General features: G+C 40.3%; 2 protein-coding genes across 3 annotated transcripts; both read left to right on the forward strand.

The window, feature by feature from the left end:
* The first annotated feature begins 243 nt into the window (after positions 1 to 243).
* LOC131443740 (phospholipase ABHD3-like) lies at positions 244 to 5,928 on the forward strand. 2 transcript variants are annotated; one of them, XM_058613665.1, is made up of 9 exons: positions 244 to 744; positions 1,841 to 2,001; positions 2,134 to 2,316; positions 2,465 to 2,510; positions 2,831 to 2,943; positions 3,103 to 3,276; positions 3,369 to 3,417; positions 3,507 to 3,672; positions 4,097 to 5,928. In XM_058613665.1, the coding sequence occupies exons 1-9, from the start codon at positions 625 to 627 to the stop codon at positions 4,291 to 4,293; spliced, it is 1,209 nt and encodes a 402-aa protein (XP_058469648.1). In that variant the 5' UTR covers positions 244 to 624; the 3' UTR covers positions 4,294 to 5,928. The 2 variants fall into 2 exon arrangements, with proteins under 2 accessions (XP_058469648.1, XP_058469649.1); XM_058613666.1 differs by having other exon boundaries at positions 244 to 502.
* Positions 5,929 to 6,960: 1,032 nt separating this feature from the next.
* On the forward strand, positions 6,961 to 17,387 carry prkg3 (protein kinase cGMP-dependent 3). The gene is made up of 22 exons (XM_058613667.1): positions 6,961 to 7,289; positions 9,719 to 9,808; positions 10,111 to 10,173; positions 10,261 to 10,381; positions 10,575 to 10,741; positions 10,861 to 10,974; positions 11,169 to 11,274; positions 11,423 to 11,486; positions 11,821 to 11,898; positions 12,005 to 12,093; positions 12,298 to 12,363; positions 12,525 to 12,572; positions 12,659 to 12,694; positions 12,775 to 12,886; positions 13,644 to 13,780; positions 13,879 to 13,968; positions 14,311 to 14,452; positions 14,650 to 14,813; positions 15,492 to 15,608; positions 15,746 to 15,808; positions 15,999 to 16,074; positions 16,521 to 17,387. The coding sequence occupies exons 2-22, from the start codon at positions 9,721 to 9,723 to the stop codon at positions 16,605 to 16,607; spliced, it is 2,028 nt and encodes a 675-aa protein (XP_058469650.1). The 5' UTR covers positions 6,961 to 7,289; positions 9,719 to 9,720; the 3' UTR covers positions 16,608 to 17,387.
* Positions 17,388 to 18,788: the final 1,401 nt, after the last annotated feature.

The raw sequence follows: 18,788 nt of genomic DNA on the forward strand, positions 1-18,788 counted from the left end.
CTGATCGAAAGCAAACGTAATGCATCAACTCCTGTGATTTGGACCGTGAGAGAAATGTGAAGACAGAACGCGTCTGACGACGTTTTGTTGTTTCTCTGAGTAACAACAGGCGCAAACTTTAGCCCCAGAACACGACACTGTAGTCAGGGTGAACATAAAGTCATTGTGCAGTACCTCACTCAGCCGCAGTCGGAAGTAGCGCTAAAGATAAAGATGTGGAACGTAGATGTCTCACGCATGCGCGTTGAGAAACTTCCATGTTTGTAACCGGTAAGTCAGAGTGGAGGCGGTCATGGCGGCGACGAATATTTGTCATTGGTCCAAGGTCTAAACAGACGATGCGCGGTCATGCCCGGGGGCAGGAAGAGTCTGTGTCCGCATACCGCTGGATAAAACACCGCTGAGTGAAGTGGCTTCGACAGATACCAGCGCCGTGCTGCTGTCAGAGCCAGTGCTCCACCCTGCCGGTGTTTAGCTGGCGACGGTGATGCTGAGGAAGAAGGCAGGTTGTCGGATATTTACTCAAGTCTTTCTGTCAGTTGTCTGTTGAGGAGCCGCTGACTTTACCGGTTGAGGTTGAGCAGGCTTCTCTGTGAGCTGTGGCTGTTTATATAGATTATTACCATGCTTCTGTCACACTTGGAGCTGTGGAGAACATACTGGGAATGTGTCTCCAGGCCTTACACGGTGTTCATCTGCTCCCTCACGGCCGCACTGTACTATCTGTGGGGCCGCAAGTGTCAGGTCAGTCACTGCGGTCCAGAACCATGTCCACTCCTTTAAGAAACTCATCTCTCTGTTGTATTTTTATTTAATCTGTTGTCCTCGCTAACCTAAATGTATTTTTCCTTTGTACTTTCACTCTATTCTATTTAGTTTGATCAGATTTTGTAAAACTGGATTACTATAATATAATCTTAAAATAGTATTTAATTGTTCTTATTAATTTTTTTTGTCGTTGTTGTTAGTAGTAGTAGTAGTATTATAGTTTTGTATTCTTTTAAATGTGCACAATTTTATTGTGTGTGTGTGTGTTTCCGTGTTTTATTAGCTATTTCTTTTAAGTTTGTATTGATGGGGCAGCACAAAGCTGAGTCTCTAAGATGACATAAGCTCTTCTTCAGCTCTTCTAGTGTATACACGGTCTTGTGTTGTTGACCATATAATGCTCATTTGATAGTCAAATACTTTAGCTTGCAGTTGAACAGCAATTTTATTCTTAATATGTTTTCTTATGGGCTACAAGTAATGATTACTGGGTAAATATGCACTCCATTTTGTGACAATAAGCAAACCATATAAATAATCAATAGCTGGTTAGTCATACTCTGTATTATTCATAAGATGATTCAATGTCAAGAACTTAAACTAATCAGTTTAAACATGCATAACTGCTGTGTACCCTAGCAGATACTTACTGCTTGACAGTGTAACCTAGTTCAGGTCATACAGCATAATAATGATATGTAATCTAAGGCTATTTTATAGAGGCTTTTTATAATTAAAACTTCATAAATGTGAATATTCTCTGGTTTATTTGCTCCATGTAATGGAGAAATCATTAAAACTTAATATTTTGGTTTGTGGTCAGAAAACAGAACATTTAAGTACATCTTCATTTCAATTATTTGGAAGCAGTGATTGGCATTTTTCAAAATGTTATGGCAATTGATTCAGAAAAAAAACAATCATGCATTTTCATGAAAATAATCGTTAATTGCAGCCCTTATGTAACTAAGTGTCAATGAACCTTACATGTGTGAGAACACATGCAAGGTATATAATTTCAGCTAATTTTCAGGTATTCATGTCATTATGTTTTTTTTTTTCCTCTGCTAAGACACCAGCTCTGGTCTGTAGTGAGGCCTTCAGTGCATTCCTTTACAAGCACTGTCCTTTGGTAGGAGAGCGCTTCAGTCCCACTCCGTGGTGCTGGGGAGGCCGCCTTCAAACCCTTGTCTGTGCACTCCTCAAATCCAGACCCTCCATCACTTATCGCAAGTAGGATGAATCTCCTGTTGGTTGACACTCATGCCTTGTGATCTTTTTTTTTTTAATTATTATTATTATTATTGTTATTGTTCTTTTGTCATGTTTTCTCTATGTTTCTGTCTTTTACTCTCATTCCCTCAGTGAGAGGATCCGCACAGTTGACGGCGGTCAGATTTCTCTGGACTGGGTCGACAATCAGACCAGCGTGACCTACCCACAATCTTCCTCCCGTCCCACAGTACTGATCCTCCCAGGCCTGACAGGCACTAGCCAACAGCCCTATGTGCTCCACACCATCAACCAGGCCACCCGCCGCGGCTACAGGTCAGTTGTGCTGCTCAGTTGTCTTTTAGGATCAGGACTGAGATGCTAGCACCTTAAACATTTTTTTGCAATAAATACATCTGAAATGAATAAACCCTAAAACGAAAACTGAGTCAAATTTAATTGCTGGAGCTTTTTTCTTCTGTAGATGTGTGGTTTTCAACAACAGGGGAGTTGGACAGGAAGAATTGTTGGTGAGTAAATGGACTGAATAATATCCATCTTACATTTTATTTTACTATATTATATATATATTATAAAATCACACTCTGCACATAATATAGATTTGAAAACAATGGCATTGGCAATGCAACTGCAGCACTCCAGTTTCAGATGATGTTTCAGCTCCTGGGCTTTCTACTGTAGAGTAGACCAGTGTTTGCATCATGTTATGCTTGTTGATTCTGGTGATTTCAAAGAAGGTGCTTGGGCCAAAGTGTTGATGGAAGACACTTGCAGATCAACCTAGCTCAAGCCTCTCCTGTACTTTGTTCTCTCGCTTGCTTTGCTTCAGACGCCCGTCACCTATTGTGCAGCTGACACCTCAGATCTTGAGTATGTGGTGCAACATGTCAAAGGACTTTACCCACTTGCCCCTGTGCTTGGTGCTGGTGTGTCTATGGGAGGGTGAGTCATTGCAAAGGTTTCCACTAGCTGAAATTTCTCTGAGGAAATGGATCGCTTTCATCATTGATATTTGTTCTGTCCTTTTATTCAGTTCTCCCTCTCCTCTTTAGTTAAATGACATATATTTCTTTTTTTTTTTTTACCTTTTTACCCTTAAAGAATGTTGTTGTTAAACTACCTGGGCCGTAAACGCACAAAGTCGGGGTTGGTGGCCGGATTTACAATCTCTGTTCCCTGGGATGCACAGAAATCCTCCGACTCTATGGAAGAACCACTCAACTGGTTGCTCTTTAACACATACCTCACAAACGGCCTATGTAGTGCTGTCACCAGGTCAGATAATTATGGGTTTCACAGATGTCTTCATTTACTTCCATATATTGGCATTGTTGAGTTCATTTGTCATGTAATTTTGTCTCTCACAGGCACAGGAAGATGCTTGAAAAAGTGGTAGATATTGACTATGTCCTGAAGGTATGTCCTGACCTTTACAGTTACCTCTCTTTAATGGATTCTGCTCGACTTCTCTCCCCTTATCTACTGTCCACCCTCTCGTCTACTAGGCTCGGACTGTCCGCGAGTTTGATGAGCGCTTCACTACGTTGCTTTTCGGTTACAAATCCTGTAAGGAATACTACGTCGCTGCCAGCCCAGATAGAAAACTCCACAATACTACAGTGCCCATACTGTGTCTCAACGCTGCTGATGATCCCTTCTCTCCCCAGAATGGTGAGTAGGCGGTGGAAGAGGAAGGCTAAATTATATAAGCTGAAAGCTGTAGTTTGAAAGAAATAAAGAAATCAATGTCAGTTTCAAACCGTTGCCAAATAACTTACACACTATGCTGACTATGTCTGGAAAAAGGTTATAGCCCTATTGCTCTGTGAAGGGCACATAGATATACTATATATATATATATATATATATATATACATATATATATATATATATATATATATATATAGATATATACACACACACCATGTTAAATTGCTGGCAGTGTTTTGGTAATTACTCAGACTTCCTCATGGCGGTGACAGAAGTTCCACACTGGATCCTTAAACTGATGCAATGTAATCGTAGTTGGTTTTATCTGTTTTTGGCCTTTTCTCAGGATATTAAATCACATTTCTCCACCCCCCCCCCCCCACAGCCTTCCCTGTGACCATCGTCCAGAGCCTGCCTAATGTTGCTCTGCTGTTGACGTCTCATGGTGGACACATCGCCTTCTTGCAGGGTTTCTTTCCCAGCGGTGAGAGCTACATGGAGCGGCTGTTTGGCCAGTTTGTCCAAGCGGTCTTTGAACACCCGAAGGACATCAAGAAAGCCTGTGGCATCAAGGTGAAGTAGATGATGGTATAGTGGAGTAACTCCCTCTCTTGTGATGAAAACAAAGGCATTGCAGCAGTAGAAGAGCAATTCATGAGAAAAAAAAAAGAAGCATTGCTCAGCTCTGCATGCTGCTGTTCTGCCACAGAAATGTTGCGTCTCCTTCATGTCGACACCGAGAACGACCGACTGTATTGTACAATCCCGTGACCTCACAGCAGTTATGCAAATCTACCTCTCATTGTCTCGAGTTTTCTTTCAACGAGCAATCAAAGACGGTCGCAAGAAGTGGACAATATGCGCACAATATCTTCACATATTCAAGGGATCTGGTCACAAACTGTTTGGCGGACATTGTCTCAATCCTTCCATTCCACTTTGACATGAAGCACTGTATGTTAAGTTAGTTTGTGTTGAAAACATTATTATTCCAAGTTAGAACACTGGTGCTTGGTAAAATGATTTTTTAAGTAGAAATGAAGTGAATATGTGGTAATAGACCGGTGAAGTTGTAGATGTACTCTTTCGTTTGCCTTAGTCTTCTTTGGTTTCACAATATTTTCTGCCTCAAAGTATTATTCTTCCCCCCTATTTTCCTCCTGCATGCATATTTTACATACCGTAGACACAAGACTACAGTAGAGGTAATCCTGTTTAATGCTCAGCTGTAAATCCCATACTGGATTAACACTCGCACAGTAGGAATACACTTTATCTTACTGTATTTTCCATGAAGAAAAATATGCAATTATAAACTAGGTTCATAATCTGTGAATTTATTTAAAAAACAAACGAACAAAAAAATCTGTATGTGAGGTAGTATATGCGTGTGTAGTTGGTATGTAAATAATGCAGTACATCAGAGGCAAAATAGTTGACTCGTTAAAAACTGGTTACGCTGGTTACAATGTGGTGTTTGTGTGTTATAATTTCCTCTATCTTTTACGCTCATTGTTATTTGGGGAATGAGTGACAGAAGAAGGAACGCAGCTCCTCTTGTCAATCACTGTATATAATTCACTAAAAGCTGCCATTTTATGACTCCTCTTTCCAATATTATACAAGTACATATGAAGATTGTAGCAGCCAATTCTGCTCATTTTAGCAGCATTTTAGCAGTTTTTTTTTGTTTTTGTTTTTAAGTAATATTTTTTCCCGGATGAAATTTGGTCTTGCAACATTTATTTTCTCAAAAGGTTTTTGCAGTTGAAAGCTATATTCAGTGGTAGTTCTTTGCTGTATATAAGTTGATGGGCACTTTTTTTCCATTTGAACTGTGTGAGCTTTTAAAAAACGACGTCGGTGAAGATTGTCATCTTAAAGTCCTCTGGGCATTCTGGACTATTTGTGTGCTTATTGGTCACTGAATTACACTTGAATTAAATAATGACAACCTAAATGTTATCTCAAATGGTGATTTTAAATGGAGTCATTTTAACAGCGATGCTTATCTCATCTCGGCCTGCGTTTGTTGTGATTAACGCCGTCACCCGTGCTACTTCTATGGAAAAATGTGATCATGCGCTGCCTGTCAGTGTGAAATCCAAGCCCTTTTATCTGCGAGTGGAGGGGTCATTAATGTCGTTGATTAACCAGACTGTGCATCAATAATTAACTGTAAACAATAAAGGCCCACGCCCTCTGTCACAGTGCTAACCCCTCAGCCTCATTTAGATTCATGTAATTCAATGTGGAAAACATCCAATGGTCTTTAAACAGAGACACCTATTGATTTTTTTTTTCTTTTGGGATTGCTTGCACATTTGAGTACAATTCAAGAATGCATGAGTAAGTGGCCATTCACCCTTATCGGAAAAACAGAATTACCAGATATTTTAAATCAACTATAGACCTACAAGTCAAAGAATGGGCTAATATTATGATAAATAGATTCATATGAATCCATGTTGACCATGCAGGATGACTGCATGTAAGAGGCTGGTCTGGGTTGATTTATGGAACTTGTTACATTCATTCAATGTTGCTCTCTCCTGTTCTGTGTGTTGTTTAATGTTGTGATCTCTGTGGTATAGACCCACATTGCCATTCTCTCTCTCAACACTCACTTTTATTCAGATTATTTAAATATAGACACCTTTGTATTGTAGTAGATCGTCTACCGCTCTGACGGCTTTATTGATTTCCCATGTTTCTTGTCACTTCCCCTTACTGTCATCCTCGACATTAGTGACACATTAACACTGTTTACTTACACGTCCACTGTTACCTGCTACACACCAACGTTTGTCTGAGTCAACAGCTGTAGCAGTGATTTAAGGATTTTCAGAGACAAAGTTATTCTACCAAGGCCAAAGTGTATGTAGTTATATAGTTTTTATTTATTATTATATTCAAAGGTAAATATTCTCCTTTGTGTCCACAGGAAGTAAATTAATCACTGCTAAATGTCACAGAATTCACAAACTATTGTGTCAACGCCTAAACAAAAAACCCCAAACCCTGACACATTTAAAGAAAATGACACTGCAAAAATTGCTGTAACGCAAATGTCACCAAATCACACTTGAGCTGTGCAATTGTTATCATGATGTTCATGTCGTTCTCTCCACTCCATCCTCCTGCCTGTCTACACTCATCTACCTGGTGTGATGGGAGGAGCCTGGGGTTATGGTTAATGATTCAACACCAGAGCTGCTGAGACTGACAGATAGAGAAAGAGGAGGAAAAAAAAAATGAGAGTGAGAGAGCAAAAACAGTAGATAGGGCAGACATGAGTGTGAGCTGAAGAAGGTGTTCAGGAGAAGTAACGCTGGGGACACAGTGGACACTGGCTACATGTGTGTCTGTCTGTGTGCGCTCAGGTGTGTCCATTCTGTAGTCATCAGGGGGAGGAAGGTGGGTCAGGCAGGTCAGAGACTGTCCACATAGCAAATACTTCTCCATAACTGAAAGGGGATCTCGCAAGAAGAGAATTTTTTTGTTGGCTCCTCTAATCCATGCGGCTCTGTAGACTGAGCAGATACTCTTCATCTCTCCTGGTCACACACAACCTGCAGGTGAGTGAGTGAGTGAGTGCACTCTGGCTTCCATTAGGTCTCTGAGTGTTGGATCATAAAGGGTTGTTGGCAGACTGTGCTGCAGATCTATAGGTTTGAATGTGTGTAGCGGCATTAAACACAGGGGGATATACACGTTTTCATAGTTTTGTTTTTGTTGCTACAATTCTATTTTTCAAAAAAAGGTAAAAAGTTGAGATTGTGCATGTGTTTAAAAAAAAAAGAAAAAAGTCCCAACACACGGCGAACCACTGCATCTCAACACACTCAGGCGTGTAGTGTGCAGGTCGGGAGAATTCAGCTGTAGTTACACACATGGCCATGAATTAGTGATGAGGCAGTATAGAGGCTGTATATGCTGGCTGTGCCTACATAATGGTAATCTGTCCGGCATCATGTTCCTGCTGAGAGGCTGAAAAAGCAGACACAAAATCCACCTTCTTTTTTAGCTGCTATCTTCTGTTTGAAATGTCTGTAATAATCCTCTGTTGACAAGAAAGTTGCTGCCTTCAATAGATCAATTAGTGTTTTTCATACCATTCATTAATTCTGTATGTCAGTCTTTTATAGCTATTACATCCCATAAAGAGAGGATAAAGAAGCTAACATACAATCAGCAGTGCGCAACCACTCTTAATCTTAGGGTGGTTGAAATGTTGACCGGCAGGAACTAAAGTTACCATTCCAGCTATGACGTCTGAGTATGGTGCAACACCTTCTTTTGTTGCCATTATGATTCCTGTAAAAGATTTTTATTTGACCATTAAGATTTCCTATGATACAGGCTGTGGTTTCTTGATTATCATACTCTTGGATTGCACACGTCTTAAAAGGAAAGTACAATGGAGTAAAGATGTTATTGTTACATGTAAGATTCATCTCACTTCCACATTGTCAGGCCATAGGATCACTGTTCTTTGCTGGGTCGACGGGAGCCATTTTATATTTGGCCAACACAGTTTGTTGTCTATTGTTCAGCGACTTTACGATTCCCTTTAACGTCGCGTCTAATCTCAGCGCTGTTCAATGTTCAGGGTGAGGCTAGGGTCACATGCTGAGCTCAGTGATAGTCTGCAAACACCTCGTCCAACACGGGCTTCACTTGAAATGGAAGTGTGTGTGTGTTCAGTAAATGAAGTCTGTTAACCAGTTGTCCCTGTGTTTGATGTGAATGTGATGTTTGCCATGTCAACAGAGGCGTAAACATCTGTCTATTTACTGCAAAAGGTGAATGTTTTGTTATCAGGGACTTTGTGAACAGAGCGTTTAGATGGTAACAGCTCACCTTATCGCACTCATTAGGTTTAGTTTTTATTTTGTTTTTAAAATGTGTTAGTTTTAATTAGTTTTAGTTTTTTATAATATGGAGTATTTGCCCGGCGCGAGATCGAAAAGGGACATAATACATATTGTGTCGTTAAAAACCCAACAAAAGATGCCATTTTAACCCTTAGTGCCGCAGGTGCGCCCTTGGTAAATTGAAGCGGTAATAATACACAGCTCCTTATATTATAAAAAATAAATACACTTCATATGAACCCAAAAGGCATTTGTATGCTAGTTTTTGTTAGTTTTGTAAACAAGCAACTCAGTTTCAGTTAGTTATCATTTAAAAAAAAAACAAAAAACTAAACTCATTTAACTAAAATGTTTTTTCAATTTTAGTTTTTGTAATTTTGTTAGTTTTTGAGGTTTTTGCAGCTATTCTTCTAAGGACACTGCACTGACTTTCATTCATTTGGACAGAGTAAACAAAAATGTTATCCCTAACCTTAACCATAACCTTAGCCACAATTCAAATCTAAGCCCTGACCTTAACACGTTAGGCAGAAACAAGGTTAGGACCAGGATTTGGTCTCCATAGAGACTACTGGTCCTGAAAACGACAGTATTTATACCAGAAAATTTCCTGAGGTGGTAACAAAAATCACACACACACACACACACACACAAACTGAGGACATAGTGTACTACCTAGACCCTAAAAGCTGTGTCAAAAAGACATTTAAAGTGTTGAGGACCAGCAAAAATGTCCTCACAAAGACAATTGTTAATCAAGATGTGTCCTCGCAACCTACTACAGGCATGTATACGCACACACGCGCTGTGTCCACTCGCACGATTCATACCGTTTTTGTGCTATTATTAGTTAAAGGAGCAGCCATAGATTTTTAGCAGGGTGTGACAGTGTTCAGAAAGCACCCCGTTGACTGTCCATCATTAGCCTGCATTATTCAGTGGGCCTCTTGCTGTGTGCAGGCAGTGCAGAGGAGATCAGTGCCTTTGCTTAAAAAAGGCATCATTTACACATGGCGTAGATATGTCAGCATGTTTCCTTTCTGATTCCATTTTTCTTCCTTGTCTGATTACAAACTCTGTGCATCCGTTGATTCTTTACATGTATCTCTCCCCCCCTCCCCGTCCTGCAGCCATGGAGAAGCAACTAGAGGACCTGAGGCAGCAGCTGGAGAAGCAATGCATGATCAACCAAGAGCTTCAGAGGCAAAATAAAGACTTAGGTAAGAAAATAACTGCATAAATAACAATAAGCAGCAGGAGAGAGTAAGTTGACGTTGGGTTTTTGTACAGAGGGGGAGGTAATGCTTGTGATTTGTAATTGCATAGGAATACACAGAAGGTAAAGAATAGCTAAAGAAATAAACACTCAAATATTGGTTCTGGTACAGGCCCTTGACTTGAAATCCAGTATCAAATATTATTTCCCAACATGTCTGACCTAAAAAAGAAGCTTATAAATCATTCAGGAGAAAGAACAGAGAGGAATGTTCTTTTTTTATTTCGTTCGTTTTTATCCTTGCAGAACAACGACTCACTGAGAAAGAAAAACTTTTGCAGGAGCTGCACGGTCAATATCATGACCTAGGTAACACACACACACACACACAAAGCCCAAACATGGCAGCGATTCACTGTATTTAAGCTTCCATTCATGCTACGCGGTCTGTTCCAGAGTTCCCCTCTAGTAATGTAATTGAACCTGAGGTCAGGAAGAGCCGCGCGGCTGTCATCGCCCCCGAACCAATCCACGAGACTCATGAGATTACACGCACCAGGGTCAAGAAAACTGCCAGGTTGGTTCACAGAACTGCTGCTGAGAGAATATTATCCTTTTTTTTTAATTAGACAGCACATGAGCTTCTGTTTTGCCATTGTTGCAGATCCAAGTCTAATTGCCTTTGCGTGTAAATAAAGTATGACATGTGTGTATGTGTGTGTGTGTGTGTGTGTGAATGTTGCCCTGGACTTCGGCTCTTCTCTTTCCAGTGAGACTAATCTGATTGTCAAAGCCATACAGAAGAATGACTTCCTGAGCCGCCTGGACGATGAGCAAACGGCCATGATGGTTGACCTGTTAGTGGTGTTTAACTTCAAACCTGGAGAGGAGGTCATCAAAGAGGGCTCTGAAGGAGACAGCATGTACATAGTGGCAGGTGGGGACACCCCTGTGTGTGTTTTGAGTAAAAGTTCTCAGATGACAGATCGGAAAAGTATAGTGGAGAACATCTATCAAAAATATTGGAAATCGGTTTTTGCTCCACTGTCCCTGTAGATGGGGAGCTCCTCGTCACTCAGGGAGGCCAGGACCTACGGACTCTAACCACCGGTGACGTGTTCGGAGAGCTGGCCATTCTGTACAACTGCAAACGAACGGCAACGGTCAAAGGTCAGCCCACGTGTGATGATGGGAGAGCAAAGCTTTGATAATGTACATAGCAGATGACTGTGTGACCTACTGTCTTTGGTGCCATGGGATTATTTCTGTACGCAGTGTTATCGACAGTATATTGGGCCGTGTCTTCATTCTATTGCGTGTTCTAATCAACTGTTTTTAGAAGCTTTTCCTCACTTGTGTTGCAGCAAAGACCGTGGTGCGTCTGTGGTGTATGGAGCGACAGACCTACAGGACGATCATCACCAACAAATCCAAGAAGAGACGAGAGCAGCTCATGGGCTTCCTGAAAACGTGAGTTTACCCAAATTTAAATATAATACCGGCTTGTTTTTTTTCCTTCTTCTAATTTTTGGGGAACAATTACTCAAAAAATGCTTTATAATAGACAATGCAACAACTAGTAGTAGTTTCCTTATTTTTAAATGTTTGGTTGTCACAGGTCTCATACTCTGAAGGACCTGAATGATGCCCAGTTGTCCAAGATCATTGATTCCATGGAGGAGGTGCGTACTGAAATGATCCTTTGTGAACTAGGATGTTACCTCTGTCTGTCTACGATGGAAGGACAGTAGAAGTACAGTTGTGGTGATAATAACCTACATTATAAACACGTACCATAGGCGGAAATATAGATAATCATCACGTGAATCGCAAAAAAGGTTTCTTAAGTTCATGAAATTGCAAGAAGCAGGGTAAAATCATTTTTTTGTGAGGTCAATTCATTGCTTTTACTGTCTATAAATTACAGGACAATTATGTTTCAGGACAACAAAAAGTAATAATTCAACATTGGTTGAATGTGTGTGCGTGTGTGACTCTTAATCCTTGTGTTCTCAGGTGAAATACCAAGACAAAGACGTAATAGTACGAGAAGGAACTGAAGCGAACACATTCTACATCATCCTCAAAGGAGAGGTAGCGTAGTGTGGACATACTTTGTATTCAAACACAAGTCTCTGTGTGTGTGTGTGTGTGTGTGTGTGTGTATTATGTAAACTCTCCCTCTGGGTTTCCTCCTCAGGTCCTGGTGACCAAGAAAGTACACGGGATCCAAAAGCAGATTCGCAGGATGGGGAAAGGGGAGCATTTCGGGGAACAGGCCCTCATACGGTAACCACGGCAACACAACTCATGCCCGAGGACATCGCTTGACAATCCTGTGAAACATTCACTCTCCCTCTGTGTACACTCTTTAGCCGCTTTCATACTGTAGATGAAAATGACTTCATTAACAAGGTCTGCAGAGATTTGAATTGTTAAAATCTCCTGGCATTGATTCTAATGCAATGGTTTTTTTTTTGTTTGTTTTTGCAGTGAAGTTTTGAGAACGGCCACCTGCACTGCCGACGGCCCCGTTACTTGCTTCTCCATTGACAAGGAGTGAGTCTGACATGGCTTTAATGTTTAATGCAAAAGAAAGGGATGTTCTGGTTTGTTCAGGCTGTTTCTCCCGGAGTTTAAAATGAGGGACCCAAGGGATTTTATTTTGTGAATTATTTCTTTGTTGCCTTGTGTTATTCACTTATGTCTTGCTTTTCCAGGGTTTTTGAAGAGACAATCCCCATCGAACACCTGGAGCTGTTTGATGAGTATGTACATAGAGCATCATCACTTCTGTGTTTTACAGAGACTGTTGTATGTTGACTCTTATGTTGTTGTTTTTTTTTACTCCCAGCACCAAAGTGCTGCAAGAGGTTCCTCAAAAGTCAAGGTGAGTGTCAAGGTGTGGAGGACGATGACACACAAAGTCCCTTGAAATGAAATAACAACATGTTTGTGCGTCGTCCTCAGTCCGCCATCCACTCTGAAGTTTAAGGATCTGGTTCCCATGCTGTACCAGGAAGGTCGCTACCAAGGAGATCCCGTCACACTTGGAGTCGGAGGGTTTGGTCGTGTTGCGCTGGTGAGGGTTTGTTTCCTCCTTCATTATTTGCTCATGTGTAAGTACTTCTCATCTTTTGCTACACTGGGGTTGTTGTCATGTAAGCATTTCCTGCTGAAAATAAAGTAGATTGATGCCCAAGAAGTACATCATAAATTATATTAATTTATTTAGTTAGGACATTAACTGAAAGTAAAATAAAAAAACCAGATACGATATAAAGGAACAGTTTTAAAATGATTAGTTTGATGTAAAATGTCCCTCTATATGTCCGAAAGTAACTATATAGATTACTTATCCAAGACTAATGTCGACTAGCACTTCATAGTTTGGTTTACTTGAAGCTCTTACTTACTTCTAGCTCTTATTTGTACCCAAATGTTTAAATGCACTTATTGTAAGTCGCTTTGGATAAAAGCGTCTGCTAAATGACATGTAATGTAATGTAATGTAATGTAATGTAATGTCGACCCACATTAACCACAACCTTAGTGTCCACCCCATATTAATATGAAGGAAAAATACATACCCTCCCTTTAAGTTTACCCCTCTCTCTCCTGGAATAATTTAAATACGGTCCCTAACAAAGTCACAGTATACAGACGTCTGATCTTTAGCTAATTGCTAAAAACAAACACCAGAACTGCCAAAAAACATCAGTCTCTCACAAAATCCAAAACATTTTTTTGGGGAAAAACTATAACAAATATATAATAGTACTTGTTTAGAGCCAATATTTATTTATTAATATTTATTTAAAAATTTTTGTGATTGTAAGATGACCACAGTGAACCATGGGAAATATTACGCGGTGAAGCGAGTCAGCAAAAAGCACATTGTTGCCAAGAGACAAGAGGAGCACATGCTGTTTGAGAAGAAGATCCTTAAAGCCCTCCAGTGTGACTTCATTGTCAGGTACGTGTGACTGCAGACACAATTATGTATTCAAACTGTGCGACATATGAGTCACTTTACCTGTTTTTCTTTGTGCGTGTGTGTGTGTGTGTGTGCAGGCTTCATGCAGCGTTCAAAGACACACGATACATCTACATGGTCATGGAGTTCTGTGGTGGCGGGGAAATCTGGACCAAACTCAAAGAAGTGTGAGGAAACAAATGAACAACATTGTTTGTTTGTTTTTAAGCCGACTATTTGTTAGGCTAAAATACAGAATATTACTTGTCGTTTTTATTAAATCATTGTTTTATGACCTGTGATGGTTTTATTAGAAAACTTAATCATTTGCCTTTGGGGCATTTGAGAGATAAACATATACGGTCTCTATCTAATGTGGTTAGACGGGCAATATGCAGTGGCAACAATAAAATCAACTTTAATTTCCACCATGTGCCCGGACACACGACAATACCAGCAACAAACAAAGGTGTTAGTGTGTTAATGCAGCCGTTTGAAAGGAAATTAAAGCGCATCTCTGTGATTTTCAGAGGGCGCTTCGACGAGCCCATCGCTGTGTTCTGCACCGCCTGTGTGGTAGAGGCCTACGCTTACCTCCATAAGAAGAACATCATGTACAGAGACCTGAAGCCTGAGAACTTGATGCTGGACGTGAAGGGCTACGTCAAACTAGTGAGTCATGCTCTCTGTGACTGCATGTCCGCAGGGATTGTACACAATACCTCACAGTATGACCCGTTCCTTAATTATCCTGTGTTTTCACATATAAGAAAAACCAAACAATTAAACCAAACATACAAGTGAAACAATTGTAAATCATATCATCAGCAGGCTCATATCTGTATGTGTGTGTGTGTGTCTCTGTGTAGGTGGACTTTGGATTTGCTAAGGAGATGGTGCGTGGTGACAAAACCTATTCATTTGTCGGTACGCCCGAGTACATGGCCCCGGAGATCATCAAGAACCAGGGACATGACTTTGCAGTTGACTTTTGGTCCCTTGGAATCCTGATTTTCGAGCTACTGGTGGGAAGGTAACATGAATCAATGCACCTACACTCTGATCTGGAAAAGGTCATTCATCCATTCATTTTATTTTCTCACAACTGGATTACTGTAACTTCTTTGTGTTGTTCTTTCTGCTGTTCCTGGTTCTTTCTGGACAGACGTCACACGACCACATTTGCGGGCTTATTTTCAGTGGCTCTCTGTGCATTTTTGAATTGATATTAAGATTTTAATGATACATTTTAAAGATTTTATGGGTCTGGTCATGACCCCATATAAGCCACCTCACCCTCTGTTGTTTTTAATATACTTTTGCTTTTATTTAATTTAATGTTTGGTGTTCTGATTTCTGCAATTTTCCTGTCTTGTTTTGCTTGCTTGTCAAATCACTTTTTAAACTTGTTTTTAAAAGTGCTATATGAATAAATTAGTACTAATAGTAGTCATAATTTTGACTACTAATACTGAAAGAGAAAGTCCTGAATAAGATGAGTCCTAATGTTAACCAGTAGATGGCAGCAATGAGGTGTAACTGTATCCTGCAGCAATGAGGTTCATCTCTGTCTCTCATAATTTAATTTGTGCCCTGCATTTACAGGTTCATTTTATTTTTTAAATATAATAAGATCCTTTACACTTAAAGAAACTTTGTTGTACACATTTGTTTTGAATTCTGTTTTTTTTTTTCCTCTTTTCTACTACAGTCCTCCCTTTTCAAGCTCAGAGCCTCAGAAGATTTACGCCAAAATACTGGATGGAGACATCAAGTATCCACCTTACCTGAGTGAAGCAGCCAAGTCCATTATTAATAAGCTGAGCAGGTGAGGACATGGTGCATAGATGAGCACTGGTCCACAAGATAATTACAATCGAATGTAAATCAACTGCAGTAAATCTTGTGAAAGATGGATGTGAAGTTTCGTGAGTAGTTTCTGAACACAAGTCCATCTTTTTGCAGACCTCGGCCAGGTCAGAGGTTAGGAAACACCAAAAATGGAATCAAAGACATCCGGCATCACAGGTAACCATGGCAACATGCCATGTAAGGCGTTAAAATGCAAAGCAGGTACAGTGTGACGCAGTCTTTGTAGAAAAGCACAGCTCAGTTTGGTGGTATTTTGCAGTTTTAGTCCATTATTCTGTGTGGACTGAGATGTTCAATTCTTTCTTATTGTTTTTGACTCTCTTTCTCTCACCTCTCCTGCGCTCAGGTGGTTTGGCAATATGAACTGGCACAAACTGCGAGTGGGTCAAGTCGACGCCCCCACAGTCCGACTTATACGCAAGGCAAGTCAAAGCACTGCCTACGCGTTTCTGTTACACCTGTGTGTTGAAGGAAAACAGAACCAAACATGCAGCAGACTTTTAAACTATGATATATAATAGATTTTTATCAGGATATTGCTCTATCACACCATAAACTACAAAATAAAAGCATAAGGGTATGAGTGGACATCTGTCATAGATGTCAAAAGCTCACTTGTGATAAAGTTAAAATGAACATAAATGTATTAATGTCACGACGTATACGTGGTGCTTTCTCTGCCACCGTGATGCTCCAACCCACAATGCTGCTTGTTTATGACATCACCATGAAATCATCACGAAACATGATATTCAAGACGTTTTTATCAATATTTGCCCCTCTTAGGCATCATATTCATCACATCTTAACCACCTATAAACCTGTCCCTTGTGAGATAAAGAGAAATCTGTTTTTTTTCCCACCTCAGGGCCCCTGCTACATCAACTTTGATCGTTTCCCTCCGGACCTGACCAAGGCAGACGAGGAGTTCTCTGGCTGGGATCGTGAATTCTGAATTCTGTCAGAGTTTAAAAGGATCAAAGGGTGGGCGTAATGGAAGAAGAAGAAGAAGAAGAAGAAGAAGAAGAAGCTCAATACTGAAAAAGAAATAGCATAACATTATTGGAGAGAAGAAGTAATGGCTGATTAAATCCAAAAGCCAGTAATGCAACATTATGAACAGCATCTGCTGTGAGACACCAACTGAAAAAAAACACAACCCATGTCCAATACTAATTAGATTTCTTTGGAACTGGAAAATGTGTTTTTTTTAAGCTCCATTATTTCACTGCAGTCAGGCAAAGGACCAAAAAATGTGTTGTGCCGTGGAAGAAAATGTGGACATTCTGTTTCCAGACTTCCAGAGAGATTTGGTGCCGGATGAACAAGTGTCGCTAACGTCATCCAACACAACACTCACCACTGATTAGAATAAAACATTCATCCAAGTGTTCAGCAAAGAATAAAAAGGCTGTGGTCCAACATGTGCCATTGCAGAAGATTTAGCTTAAAAGTTGATGCCATATCTAGTATTCCTTAAAGTTTATTGTCCTATCGAATGTTAGTTTTAGAGATAAAAAATGCTTTATTGTTGTTCAAGTTGTATATTATTGTAAACTGTCATTTTCTTATTTGAGTTTTCCCTCCCCCTGTGTTCTTGTAAGAACGCTGCCTCCTTTTGTGAGCAGATTATATTCAAACTAATTTAAAAAACATTGTCCAGAACGTCATGATAAACACGACTCTTGTTTAGTAAATAAAAGTGCTCTCATGGCGCAACGCTGTGTGTTTTCCACTCCTGCCGTCACTGCATTACAATCAAATCCCAAGTGTGAAATGGTGTCTCATACACACACATGGTTTTGCATCCTTTGTGGGGACACTCATAAGACATAATGTATCCTTACCCTAACCATAACCATCGCAACTAAATGCCTAACCCTAAAACCTGGTCTTAATACTGAAAAAGCCTGTTAAAGTTGTGTGGAACAGCCAAAATGTCCTCACAAAGATAGGTTTGCTTGACAATTGGTTCACACAGCCTACAAAAGACACACACACACACACACAGCAGCAGGCATTAACAGGATTTAGAGATAAGACAGTGAAGGACGTGTTTTGTGTTAACAGATATTATCACAGAGTAAAATGAACAGAACGTGACATCTGCAGGTTTTAAATGTAACGTCGGTGACTTTGGCAGCACTTGACTGTGAGGCTCTTAAAAAAGAGGGAACAGCTGTCGGTCATAACAGCAGGAAAAAAAGTGATCCTCTTCTTCCTGGCCAGGGTTTGTGTTCCCACTGCTGAGACAGGTTTTCCACATCAGAAAAAAAGGAAAAGAAAAAAAACCTCTCTCATGAAAGCAGCTATATCTTGAACAGGAGGGCAAAGATACACCACCAGATGTTTCCCCTCCTGCTTAAAAATACACAACACCTTGAGGGTGAAGAAATGAACACAGTGGCAGAGATTCGAGCAGTGGCCCAGAGGATGTACTGAAGAGTACAACACAATCTCTGTGTGTGTTTTCCTTCTGACTGCATGTCACACCAAAAATTCAGCCTCACTGTACCTGCAGCAAATACACGTTTGATGTCGAAGAAGGGTATTCAGGGATAAGGACGGCGTTACTGCTTGTAAATATACTGCTATTCTACGTTTTATTATATAATATATATAACCTTGGCAGAGTTCAGCGAACGTTACGTTCATTTGGATCAATTATTGTGTTGCACCTGTGCTCAAAAGCTGGCAGCATCGGCTCACTGCTTTACCCACTGTAACGTTTAGGTGATGTGTGTGTTGGGATGTGCAGTGAAAAACTGTTTTTTATTTTTATATATATATATATTATATAACTCATCGTTACTTCTCGGTGTCTGTATGTGATGACAACACACTTGTTGCTGTTCAGAGTTCAGGCTCCTTCATCTCAGATCAATTGACTTTGTGCAAGTGGAGCGTCACTTACAACTTGTGCTAAAATATAAAAGTGGAGCGCCGCACTCCCTGTTGGTAACTTCTGCGCACACACCGGCGAGAGAGCATCTCTGCATCGCTGACTGACAGCTTACCAGAAATTATTGCCTTGGCATATAGTCAATTCCTGTGTGAGATTTCCTTTGAGGGTTCCTTTCTTTTTTCTGTTGTTCTCTGACTTCATCCCAATATCTACAGTAATAACATGGTAATA

This window comes from Solea solea, chromosome 17 (genome assembly GCF_958295425.1).
Source record: "Solea solea chromosome 17, fSolSol10.1, whole genome shotgun sequence".
Taxonomy (NCBI): Eukaryota; Metazoa; Chordata; class Actinopteri; order Pleuronectiformes; family Soleidae; genus Solea; species Solea solea.

Bases quoted from the DNA above. Each gene is read 5' to 3' on its own strand.
- prkg3 (XM_058613667.1), top strand. From the start codon at position 9,721: ATGGAGAAGCAACTAGAGGACCTGAGGCAGCAGCTGGAGAAGCAATGC. The intron at 10,174-10,260 runs GTAACACACACA...GGTCTGTTCCAG, and splicing joins CGGTCAATATCATGACCTAG to AGTTCCCCTCTAGTAATGTA. The intron at 11,275-11,422 runs GTGAGTTTACCC...TGGTTGTCACAG, and splicing joins CTCATGGGCTTCCTGAAAAC to GTCTCATACTCTGAAGGACC.
- LOC131443740 (XM_058613665.1), top strand. From the start codon at position 625: ATGCTTCTGTCACACTTGGAGCTGTGGAGAACATACTGGGAATGTGTC. The intron at 745-1,840 runs GTCAGTCACTGC...TCCTCTGCTAAG, and splicing joins TGTGGGGCCGCAAGTGTCAG to ACACCAGCTCTGGTCTGTAG. The intron at 2,002-2,133 runs GTAGGATGAATC...TCATTCCCTCAG, and splicing joins CCCTCCATCACTTATCGCAA to TGAGAGGATCCGCACAGTTG.